Raw genomic sequence first — 12,747 nt, 5'->3', positions numbered from 1 at the left:
TGTTAACGCCTATAGGGGTATTTAAATTTCGCCCTGAGTTGAAACAGTGGTTTGTTAACACCTTTTCCAATGTTTTGAAACGATTAACACTTTAAATGATAATCTTTTCGAATAAACAAGTGATTTATGATCAGTAGTATCTGAGGGCAGCTGAACGCCCATTCGAGGTGCTTTGATCTTTTATTTGATAATTACCTACCCTGATTATATAGCTTAACTGTTCCTCAGAAAGAAATGTTAATTAAGCTTGTTTAGTAATTAATTAGTATACTCGGTAATTAGCGCACCTGATAGGCTGATTAGGTCTTTGATCTAGGTCATTGAGTAGGTGTTGTTTCAATTGCGGGTCGAGTCATTACTAGGAGCATTGTTTTGCGCTTGGGAAGGGAAACAAATTTTAAAAAATCTGCGATGAAATGTCGTGAAAATATTCAAGAAATATTCAGAAGTATTTTGATCCCTTTTTTTTAATGCCTAATACCGAGTCGAGCTCTGAATTAATTGCGTTAAATTTGTGTTAAAGTTTAAGAAATTTCTTTTCAATCGGTCCGGATCGTGATCGGTGACCACTTCGGTGAAAAATTATGTGAAAAGAAAATGCGAAAAACGCCGTGGCCCAAGTTCCACAGTTGTGAGTTAGGATTAACTTCGAAATTAAGATTAGTTCGTTTTCACAGAATTGTGGAACCGGGTTCCGATTATACGGCTGCGGAAAAATGTGAATGAGTTCATCGATCTAACCCGGTACTTGAAGAGGAAAAAATACGCTGTCTGTTTATTCACTGCTGGGTTGAATTAAATATTAGATTTTTTAAACGGCGCGAGTAGTTATTACGAGTATCGCAAGTGTTGTATAGGTCTGTAGTAGTAGCGAAAATATATATATATATATATATATATATATATATATATATATATATACGCAATATGAATAAACAACGAATGAATTTGTTAAACTTAATAAAAACAAGTAATTCTCTTCTCTCTTGCGCACGCGAGATGTTTTTACGCTTATTAAAACAACTGTTTAAACATGCGGAGTAATGGTTATTAGTGTATGGTACGATATACTTACGATATTAAGCCCGCGAGGTTTTATGTAGCGAATATTTCCATCTAGCGAATATTTCCATCTCAATGTCAGGAACCAACGGTCTTAATTATTTTGAAATCGAGCTTTGTTAAGCTTTGTTTTTGATCTTGAAATAGGGATTGATTCTGTTATTTATTTGACAAGATCTAAAGTCCAAAAACGGTCTTAAATCACAATAGCTTGACCGCAGTTATAAAACTAAACTGAGTTTAGATTTGCTATAGAACCAAAATGAGTTTAGACGGGTCTAAAGTTGTTAGATTGGTTATAGAACCAAGATGAGCTTAAGACTCTTAAGTTGTTAGATTGGCGATAGAAGCAAAATGTGCTTAGACTGGTCTTAAGTTGTTAGATTGGCGATAGAAGCAAATGAAAGTCTTTGGTCTTAAATCTAAAAAGCCTCGAGTATTCAACTGACCCGAAACCGAGATATTCGTTAAGACTAGTCTTAAATCTGAGACACTGCGTGGACTAGCCGCCGGACCTGGCTACCCTGAGCGAACTCGACGACAAGACCGGTCGTGCCGATTCAGATGTCCGACGAACTATTTCACAGCTCTGCCCGTTTAAGGACTAAATCAGAGCCACGATGAAAACTTTACGATCAAGCAACAAAAAAAAAACAATTTTTTCCGCCCAGTCAAATATTGGTTATGTCTGAAACGGTCTGGTATTTCAAACTCTATCATATTGAATATTTGATATACGATAACATGAATTCATCGTTTTGTTTATCTACGGAAATGGCTTTCACCGCCGCCCGCCGTGCCCCGCCCGCCGCTCGCCGGTTTTTATCAGTCGCGCAAATCAAGTATTCAAACATAGCTTTCGCTCGCGTGACGACCCGGCGGTTGATTCTACGTAGAAAGTCAATGCTTGGAATAATATTTGTCGGGAATCAGTTCACCGAGCAAATAGTCATTTATGTCGTGTATACAGCATACACCTAGGGACATCTTTTTTTTTGGTGAAGGCGATTTTTAAGTTGCGTTTGGCGGAAAAATAGGCTATGAAAGATATTATTTCATCGATGAATGTCTATATCTGCGGTTAAGAATAGTTTGGAATCGGGTTAGAATTTTTTTTTTGGTTCAGTTTTTACGAAAAGGATTATGAAAGCTTGAAAACGGTGAAGTTTGAATTTTTGTCCTCATTCGAATCAAGCGCGTTGTAAGCAATTTTTGATTGCCGCGACCATTCAGTAAATTAGCGCTGCACTTCGAACCACGCATCTGAAATCACGAAGTTACCTATAGCAAATAGATTTGAAGTTTCTGTTAAAACCCGGACCCCCTCCTGGGTTTTTGAGGTGGTTTTAGTGAAAAAGGTGTCCTTATTTTTGGATAATAGTTAGGTCGCCAGTGGGAGAAATGTTTATTTTTATTAGGTCAGCTGTACTCTTAACGAAAACAGCCTCACCAGTTGAGAAAACAAATGCGGATTAGAATCGTGGCTGATTTCTCTGCCTAGCGATTCCTAAAATGGGTTAATACGTTTAATCCCCTTTCTTAGTGCCAATAGTCTGTTCCCGCGCACCTCCGAAACTGGTATTTCCGAACTTGAGAGGTTTGAGAACTTAGTTAGAATATATTGTCTACCCCCATAAGCCTGATCCCCTGTTCTGTTTTCAAATGATTCAATGTCAATTGTTTACGCAGTTGTGAAAGGTGTTTAAATTGTGTTAGAACAGGATTTTCAAAACTAATCCCCATGCTTAACTTTGTTGTTATAAGAAAGTAACAAATCCTTCTGTTGACAAATGATTTTAAAATGGAAATTCACCTGACTATAAGCTACTATACATTAGTAGCGAAAGCGCGGTACTTCAAATAGACTAGTTAAATAGACTAGTTGTTTTACTTATTCCCCCATAACCGGGACAGAGAAATCCCTCTTCAAATCCCGATTGATGTTGTTCTCAATATTTTGCGATCTTTTGGGGGGGGGGATTGGGGACTGGGTGTTTCGTTTAGTCCGAACAGTTAGGTAACACCACCTCTATCACAGCAGCGTGGGGCGCCCAGAGTCCATTATATAACTGCCATAGACCTGACAAAATTTTTCGTCACCTTTCGGAGCAGTTTTGCAGTTAAACGTTAACGCAGAAAGCTTGTGACCTGTTATACGCCGCTAGGGGGTCCACGTTCTAGAGGTATGTAACACAGCGGGGGACAACTGGGCCATCGATCCTTTGTTCCTATTGTCCACGTAATGCTGGCCATCGGAGCTGCACCTGACCAACGCCCTGACCGATCTGAAGCAGTTCAAATTAGCTGGCCTTTATACTGAGAATAATTCTTAAACATAAATTTTCCTTATATTTTTCGAAAAACATTTTTCTTCGAAAATGATTTAGTTTTTTTTTTCAATTTGGGAAAAAGAAATTCGTTATAAATTTTCTGACCATGAATATGATGTGCAGGCATTTTTAGTTCGGTTGTAAATGATAGGGGTTAATCTCTTGAGCTAGTTTCCGCGTGTGTAAAGAGGGAATGAGCTATAAATCTAATAGGGCCTATTTAAAAGTTTTAGTAAAATGGGCTAGCTATGGGCAAGCACGCATGACTATGTAACTCAGGCTCCCAGATATTTAGAAATAATTCGTCAAAACTCTTTCCTATATTTATATTTAAAGAAAAGTTAATAGAATATTGATAAGCGATAAAGTTATTGATCAGATGAATTCTTTCCTTCTAAATTGCAGTCGGAATCAATTGGATTGAAACTTGATTTATACATTCAGTTTGACCTGGCATCGGTTGTTCCAAGATCCGATCATCAGTTTTTGCAAATTTCGCATTTTCACCGGCGCAAAGTTTCGCGCTCTTCCAGAGACCATCGTCAGGTTTTTAATTTCGTGTTTTGTTTTCATAAAATGTTCGTGTTTCTATTTTAATTTTTGAAATTTGTTTAGGGCGGTTTTTAATTCTATATTTATCTATACTCCATGTCTAAGCGTGTACGCTGGCTATCTCTATTCCAAACTGGTAATCTCAACACTCCCGATAGATACAGATATTACATTAAACTTGAATCGATTGATGATGATATCCTCTATACTTTCAAATAATGCACAGCGAACGTATCGGATTTGATAATCGGAATTTTAGTTGCGGATGATTTCGTGAATAATGAAACGCAACTAATAATTACTACTCGAGGGGAAATTCATTGTTTGCCGAGAAGACTCATCAAAGATCAATGTTGTATACATTATGCATAAGGTATGGATCGGGAGCATTTGAATGCTTCGGCCTAAACAATGTTTCCCCCACAAGAGGAACAAAGCTTCCCCTCGTGTGCTAAATTAGTTATTCAACTGCGTGTATATATTCAAGGCCGAGCATTATTCCTTTGTTACGTGTCGGCGAAAATAACCTACCAGCGGAAATAACCCGGATATGGCAGTGTGCTGGCACATGCCTGGCACACTCCAGACGTGGTCAGCGATTGGTCGATAGTCATATTGATATCCGAACAGTGATTGGACCAGATGTTTGACAGTAGCCACAGCAGGTGTATTGTGCAGACCTGCTATAAATACAGAGCCAGGACTCGAGATCAACATCATCCGTTCATTCAGTCATCAGCGACTTTACAGCTACTACGCTTTATTTTAATTACTATAAACTCGGACTTCGACCAGAAATGTCTTCGACGACGACCGCGATCGAGAAGTTCATGGCGATCGAAAAGAAGTTCCGCGCCGCCTGTCGCAAAGTCGTGCTGCTCGACCAGCGTTTGGCGCGGCTTGACGTGCAGTTCACGCGCGCCAAGTCGTCGAACGCGCGCGCGTTCATGTACAGTCGGCGTTTGCAGACGTCGCGTATAGAGGGCGTGCGTCGCCTGTATTACGAATACGCGAAGCGCCAGGCCGCCGAGATGGACGCGTTGAGGGAGATTTGTCTGATCGAGTTGGACGAAGAAGATTTATACGCCTCAGAGCAGCAGCAGACGGACATCGCAGACGCCGATTGAGCAGCAGACGACATAGAAATGATGCGTATATTCTCCTGTAGATGGCGCTTCCAGCAGCAGACGGATGCAGACGTCATGTAGATGGCGCTACTCTCACCCCAGATGGCAGCAGCGGTGTTGTTGAATTTCAACACGCTTTAACACAGTCCTTGTCAGGACTAACTCAATGTCCCAGAAAGAATCCGTCTGACACCTGTCCTTCTCGCATTTGCTTTAGCCTTATTGAATACTAGGAAACATTTTGATTAGAAATGTTTTAGCATATTTGGAGAGATCTATTTCTTTCAAGTGTGATTGTGGGTTTATTTTGATTCTGAATCCAGTTCCACAGTTGTATGGGTTTAATTTGACATGACTGTAGATCCAGTTCCATAGTTGTGTTTGCCTCTGAACCCGGTTCCACCATTTTATGGGTTTACTTTGACTGAACCCAGTTACGCAGTTGTGTGGGTTTAATTTGAGTCTAACTCTGAACTCAGTTCCACAGTTGTGTGGGTTAAATTTCACTCTGAACCCAGTTCCACAGTTGTGTGGGTTTAATTCACTCTGAACCCAGTTCCACAGTTGTGTGGATTTAATTTCACTCTGAACCCAGTTCCACAGTTGTGTAGGTTTAATTTGACTCTGAACCCAGTTCCACAGTTGCGTGGGCTCAATTTCACTGTATAGCGTGTAATAGTTAACACATTTTTTGAAAGATCCATATATTCAGTGCTGGCAGGTTTTTCTCCTTGATAAACAACAACAGGGTGGAGCTTATAAAAAAACTTTACCGATATCGATTCGCGAATGATTTTATAGATAAATAAACAAACGCATCGAGAATAGTTTTATAATCTATGAAAAAAAATAAACGCCAACTCCAATTTTTTGATACATCGAAATATAGAATTTATCGAAATTCTATATTTTTCTGTCAGGCTGTATTCGTAGAAGGTCGAAGAACTGACTTAATCCTGTTCATGCTCTGTATCATCGACCTGGTCTATTTTTAGTTTAGCTTTAAATTAATGCCTTCCCACGTCGACCCGTGCGTCCTACGTTTCCTGAAAGCGTTTCCGCGTGATATTTTCGGACGGCAGTTCCTCGTTTTAGATTGAGTACGAGCGAAGCCCGGCCGCGCTCGCGCAAAGGTTTTAGCTTAAAGGATGCTTAGTTCAGGGAAATATATAAATATAAGACCGCACAAAGAAATACCCTTGTTTCTCATCAGATTTTTTTCTCGAAAGTGATGAAAATTTTATCTTTATATTTTTTTTTTAAAGACTGCATTTGATTTTTTGATTTTTATTGTGGACTTTTATCGACGTGGGCGGAATTTGACTTTCTTGAGAAGCTCGGGTATTTCTTTGTGTGGCCTAATATGAGGCATTTTCTTTCGTTTAAGAAGTTGCAAGGTTTAGAACTGACTGACAAGACTACTGTAGTTTTTAATTACACCCCCTTTTTTACGGTTAGGGTAAGAATACTGTATTTTTTAATTACCTCCCCTTATTTTCAAGGTTAGGGTCAGGTTTGTGAGATAATCTGTTGCGACGCGGTTTAGTTGTATTTTTTGCCATCTGAAATTAGAGCGAGGTTTTATTGATTAATTTCGGGATGATTGATGATGATGATGATGATGATGCTGGTGATGATGATAATCGTTTATCATCTTCCCCGTCATGAAGTCAGTCAGACGGCTCACGTCTGCTCCGTAGACTCTTCTTCTGCTCTCTCTCTTCTCTTCCCTTGTTCTGCCTCACTCTCTCCTACGAGCAATTAGTAGCTCTCACCTTCCCTAGCTGTTTGCCTCTCAACCTCCCCTTCCCCTCTCTCCCTTCTTTTTTCTCCCCATTCCCTCATCTCCACTCTTATTTCTCCCTGTTCTTTCTACTCTTCTTCCTCCGCCCCTTTCTCTCTCATGTTCTCTTTTTTCTCCTTCACCTCCAAACACCTCATCCCCATATCTGATTTATCTCCCTGTTTAACCCCCTCCCCTCCTTCCTCCCATTCTCTAATTTATCTCCCTGTTTAACTCATTCCCCTCTCCTTCCCTTCTCTGATTTATCTCCCTGTTTAACCCCCTCCCCTCTCCTTCCCCTTCTCTGATTTATCACCCTGTTTAATCCCTTCCCCTCCTTCCTCCCCTTCTCTGATTTATCCCCCTGTTTAATCCCTTCCCCTTCTTCCTCCCCTTCTCTGATTTATCTCCCTGTTTAATCCCCCTCTCCTTCCTCCCGTTCTTTGATTTATCTCGTTGTTTAACCCCCTCCCCTCCTTCCCCTCCTCCAATTTATCCCCCTGTTTAATCCCTTCCCCTCCTTCCTCCCCTTCTCTGATTTATCTCCCTGTTTAATCTCCCTCTCCTTCCTCGGTTCTTTGATTTATCTCCTTGTTTAACTCCCTCTCCCTGTCTCCTGTTCTTTTCTTCCTCATTCTCTTTTCATCTCTCCCCCATCTCTTCTCAGCCGTCTGCCCCATCTCTCTGCCGCAGCTTTCCCCCAGCCGACCAGCAGACTGATCAATACTCATTTTTACCAGTAATAACCCCGGCGATGATGATGATGCCATTGCGTGGATGGATGGATGGAAGATGGTTTTCGGCGGTTTAAAACCTTCGAGGGACGTTAGATTATCGAGTATGGAATTATACGTCGTGTATTGGTAATCGATACAACAGGTCCCGCGGCGGTGGCCGATACCTTCATTCAATACGCAATACACAATACATCATCTATGTTTATTTGAACTATCAACAGTTCTCTCGTATCGTATGACAATACTGCGCTGCGTTCATTCCAGAAATTGTTCTAGTCATAATTCAGGTTTTATCAGGGTTAATCATTTCAGATTGAAGAAGAGTGGCATATATAGGGACCACCCCGAAATATTTCTAATATTTCGGATGAACATTTTAATCATCCAACAATTTGTTATTTTGTTATATCTTTATTTTTATCAGGGTCGATAGTTGACGCGATCACACCAGCATTTTTGGCCCCGGCCAACTGTTCCATGAGACCATGTCTGGCCGGACCAAATTTTAGCACGGGTCTTGCAACTGATTGCGGAAATGACTCGCTTCACTCAGTTTAAGCATTTATTAGTATGGAATGAGTGGTTTACGAGTGAACGCACTCTCTAATTAGGCAGCAGGTCAAATTTGAGTCGGGTCTGGTTCGGACCAGCTCCGCGGCGCGGATTCACACACCCTGACAGTCGTGAGAACGTAAACGACAAGTCCTGAGACGTTCCCGACACGAAAACCAGGCGCGGATCCAAGGGGTAGCACCTGGGGCACGTGCTACCCTCTAAATTTTCAGTAGGCATCGGAAATCATTCCCGTAAAAAATTCGGTACCACCTGAGGACGTCGAAAGGCTCTTTTATATATATATATATATATCTTTCTTTGGTTGAAACAAGCTCAAATCGTTGGAAATCTCATCTGCGGGGGTTTATTTTTAGAAATTTTCGTAGGGGAGGGCCAACATACCCCCCCTTTCGTTACGCGTGGTTAGTGCCTCTTCGTGATAATTATTGTCCTTCTTATCGGGTGCTACCCCTCGATATAAGCTCTGGATCCGCCTCCGAAAACTTAAATGACGAAGCCTTAATTTGAAGCGCGGAAACTGCGAGTTCAACTTCGAAGTCAAAAAACGAGAGTCGGGGAACATTTTTCTCGCCGAGGTTAACGACCTTGGACTAGAGAGAAACGTTATCGTTCGTTGCCTACTTTTACGACGGTTCATATCTATACGCGTATCATATCAGTTACCCCCCCCCCCCCCTGCTGCGGAGATAAAAATATATACAATTCATATGAAGGTCACCCCCCCCCCATACACAAGCGCACGGACACCCATTGAAGCAGGTGTAATATATAATATATATATATATATATATATATATATATATATATATATATATATATATATATATACCGTGTCAGTACTACTTGTATCGGTAACATTGTCACAAAAAACCGTTCGGAACCAGCTGTCGTTTTTATCGATTATGATATTCATATTTTAACGGAGCTATGAGCCCTGGGCGCGCGCGCGCGTCTGCTCGCAGCGGTCATAATATATATATATATATATATATATATATATATATATATATACTACTGCACTGCTGTATTGAAACTAGTTCAAGGTCACGCGACGATTTCGCGGAATAGTAATGATGAATTATTTTTTTTTCGGTTTATTTTTAAGGGGTTATTACTGTGTTTTTAGGCCTCGATGCCGCGCGCGCGCTCGAGGTGTCAAATAAATATTACCGGGCTTTTTTTCGTGCCTTTTGTTGGTTCGCGTAATTATGGTTTTTACGCGACACTAGCTGACTGTACCGGTGAACTGTTGTTTCGTAACTCGAATTCGTTGTCCTTGAATTAAGTGGGAGCGATTTTTCGCAATTGATTAATCTATCTTCAGCTAGGCCGCTGACCTGGAAAACCCGAGAAGCCTCGGGGAATCAGAAAAAAAAACTCGAAAATCTCGGGGAATTTGATGGATTTTGCACAAAAATACCTGGAAAACTCAGGGAATCGGGAAAATCTAGAAAATGGGAATCAGGAAAATCTAGAAAATATTCAGGGAATTTGACAAATTGTGCTAAAGAAACTGTAAAACTCCGGGAATTTTGATAATGCCATTTACTGCGTGATTCTTTATCAATACGTGATTCAATAGAAAATGAATGAATTGTAAACATTTTAAACTTAGAAATTTCTCTGATTAACTTGGATAATTTTGTGTAATTGCTTGAAAAATCCGGGGTTTTTTCAAATTGGAAGGGCAGGGTCCTTCACCGAGGAGAAATACTTGGATGTCCCCTGTACCCCCGGAGACTCTGAGTAGAATAGGAAATAACCTGAATTTGTAGTTTTAGGTGAAAAAATTAATTCTCTTTTGTTATCTGATTATGTTCTTAGAGAGATCGAAGGGTGGCTTCATCAATCTTAGCGTGAAGAAGCCATGCTTTTGTGCCTGTATCCAATAAGGGTGGCTCCGACAATATCCAAATGGATGACGTTCTCGGCAAAATAGAAGGGTGGCTCCATTGTTGAAACTCCACAGTTTTTCATGGTTTTTTCGTTTTTTCATATTTTTCAGCCGCGAATGTTTTACTGTCGGAGAACGGCGAAGTGAAATTAGCAGATTTCGGCGTCGCCGGTCAACTGACGAATACCACTAATAGACGGATAACGTTTGTCGGGACTCCGTTCTGGATGGCTCCGGAGGTTATCAAACAATCGGCGTACGATACGAAGGTAAGCAATTTATCAGTTTTATCACCATTTATCGGGACCCGCACTTTCACAGTTATGAGTTTAGAATGGGCTTATGATTAACTCATTGAAATTGAACTGATTTAAACTCGAAGAGTTTTAAGTCTAACTCACAACTGTGGAATTGAATTCAGGGTAATATTGAAACCCTGCAGCCAAGGACCAGAGTTTCGCAATTGTGAGTTTGAATTTGAATCGTCGAGGTTAACGCATCGAAAATGAACTGATTTGATCTGACAACTGTGGAACTGGATCCAGTTCTGTTGCCCAGTTTTCATAGTTTCAAATTAGATTTAATTCTTTTTAGAACGACAGTCCTGCGTATGCGCAGCCTCTGTTTTGGGTGGGTTCAAATTTAGATGAAGCGGAACTTATTTGACACCGGCAATAGCGCGCCGGTTTAGGGTCCCCTCTGAGAAAATATTCGGAAAAAGATTTGAATTGCTTTCATTTCCCGCCAATGTTCGCGAATATTTCGTAATAAAAAAGTCACCGAGACAAGGCTATCTAATAAATTTTATTTTCTTTCAAAGAAAATTGCGGAATTCGCGATCTTGCCGGGTTGAACAATTTAGATTTTACCTCAAGCGGGAACAACGTTGAAATTAGGTCAAAAAAACCTGTTTAGTTTCGAAACAGATTTCGTTTGAATCGTCAATAGCTTCATGTGTTTTTTTTTTTTTAAGCGGATATTTTTTTATACAGTACTCGACGATCCCGCACGCGAGAGAGATGTTGAAAACATCGGCCTCGATGAATCTAAAATAACTTTCGACTATTCATCCATCGGCGTCTGCTCAATAAAACGTCTGCTTAATTAAACCGTCTGCCACCGGTGGTCGTAGCAGACGCTTTCGGGAAGGAGGAGGAAAAAAAACTACCGCGGAAAAATTTCTCATCGAAAATATTCTTGCCGTCGATATCCTCGACATCCTCGATGCGTCTGCCGTTTTAAACACCGCGGAAATATCCGCAACACGGCGTGAAAAACTAATCGAATTAATCTAATATGATTTACGGCCGTCTTATTGAAATTCCTCGTGTCTCATTCGTTAGTACGACGTTCCGTCTGCAGATGGCAACACGTTCCAGGGACTGAAGTTGCTCAAAGGTTGGTTAGAGATAACCGGGTGGATAAATACCATAGTAACAATGAACTTTTTATTGTCATTATGTCAAGTATCCACTGGTTAATAACTCTAGCAACTGCAGCCGTGGTCTGTTTCTGTAGACATTGTTTAGAACTTTGTCCAAACTGCTAACGATTCTAAATTTCGTCTTCTATGTGCGCACCCGAGGGGGGATCAAGCGTCTGATTCAGGAAGGGACGCACCCCCAAAATAGGGGATAGCACTCAAGAGCTATGAGAAAAACTCATCGAAAAATAATTCGGAAATGCGGAAAATGAGTTTCTGAGTTCAAAATTATTCAGATTCTGGTTAACCCTTTCATTGCTGGCCATTTACCCTAAAGCGCTTGAGATGATTTGAAAAGTTTTGGAAAATTCCACCTCTGTGAAGTGTATGATAGGCATACAGCTATATTGCATTATCTACCCCGCAATGCGGTGTATCGTTAGTTACAGTTTATTTTGTTAAACAGGTGCTGCCATCTTTTAATAGAGATCATAATTGATTAACCGCAAATCGACCGCGAATGGGTGGATTAGCCGTAATGCGGTGTATTAGCAGAGTCCATCACCGATTAATACACCGCACTGAAAGAGTCAATATCCCAATTCTAAAACTGATAATGTTTTTTTTTTCGCAGGCGGATATTTGGAGTCTAGGTATAACGGCGATTGAACTGGCGAAGGGCGAACCGCCGAATTCCGACCTGCACCCGATGAGAGTTCTGTTCCTGATACCGAAAAATAACCCACCCCAACTGACCGGCAATTATTCCAAACAGTTCAAAGAATTCGTGGAAGGCTGTTTGAACAAAGATCCCGATAACGTAAGTCGCCGAAAAAGTAAAACGGTTTCGATTGTTTCTGGTGTCCATTATCCCGTAGTTTTTCACTCGTAAAAATTACGTCCTAAACGCGGTGCGACAGCCTGTTTTGAATGGAGACCATAGCGACATAACAGCGAGGATTATGAATACATTCGTAACCCTCAAGTGATCGGTGTTCAGCGTGTCCAAAAAGAGAATGGCTGTATTGAACGTTGATAAATTCTCAAAATCTTTACAGCTGTTAACACCGCAATACTTCAATAATAATAATAATAATTTATTTTTCATTTAACTTAAAGTACAAGATAGTATAACGACAATAGTGAAGAAAAATAACAGTTAAATGAAGGAAGCAGTGAAAGCCTAGAGGCTGTACAAGTCACTGCACCTGAAAAACATTATGATAATTATAGAAGTAATAATTATAATAATAATAATAATAA

At 40.5% G+C, this 12,747-nt stretch overlaps 1 protein-coding gene across 4 annotated transcripts in view; it reads left to right on the top strand.

The window, feature by feature from the left end:
• LOC141910862 (serine/threonine-protein kinase 25-like) overlaps positions 1-12,747 on the top strand; it is a 33,625-nt gene that overhangs the window by 12,798 nt on the left and 8,080 nt on the right. For all 4 annotated transcript variants that reach the window (XM_074801718.1, XM_074801721.1, XM_074801720.1 and 1 more), the window contains exons 4-5: positions 10,173-10,330; positions 12,119-12,304. In XM_074801718.1, the coding sequence (XP_074657819.1) occupies positions 10,173-10,330; positions 12,119-12,304 (344 nt within the window). The remainder of the gene's footprint in view (positions 1-10,172; positions 10,331-12,118; positions 12,305-12,747) is intronic.

This window comes from Tubulanus polymorphus, chromosome 9 (assembly GCF_964204645.1).
Source record: "Tubulanus polymorphus chromosome 9, tnTubPoly1.2, whole genome shotgun sequence".
NCBI lineage: Eukaryota > Metazoa > Nemertea > Palaeonemertea > Tubulaniformes > Tubulanidae > Tubulanus > Tubulanus polymorphus.
The sequence above is the reverse complement of the archived record's forward strand: the minus strand, read 5'-3'. Positions and strand labels throughout refer to the sequence as shown.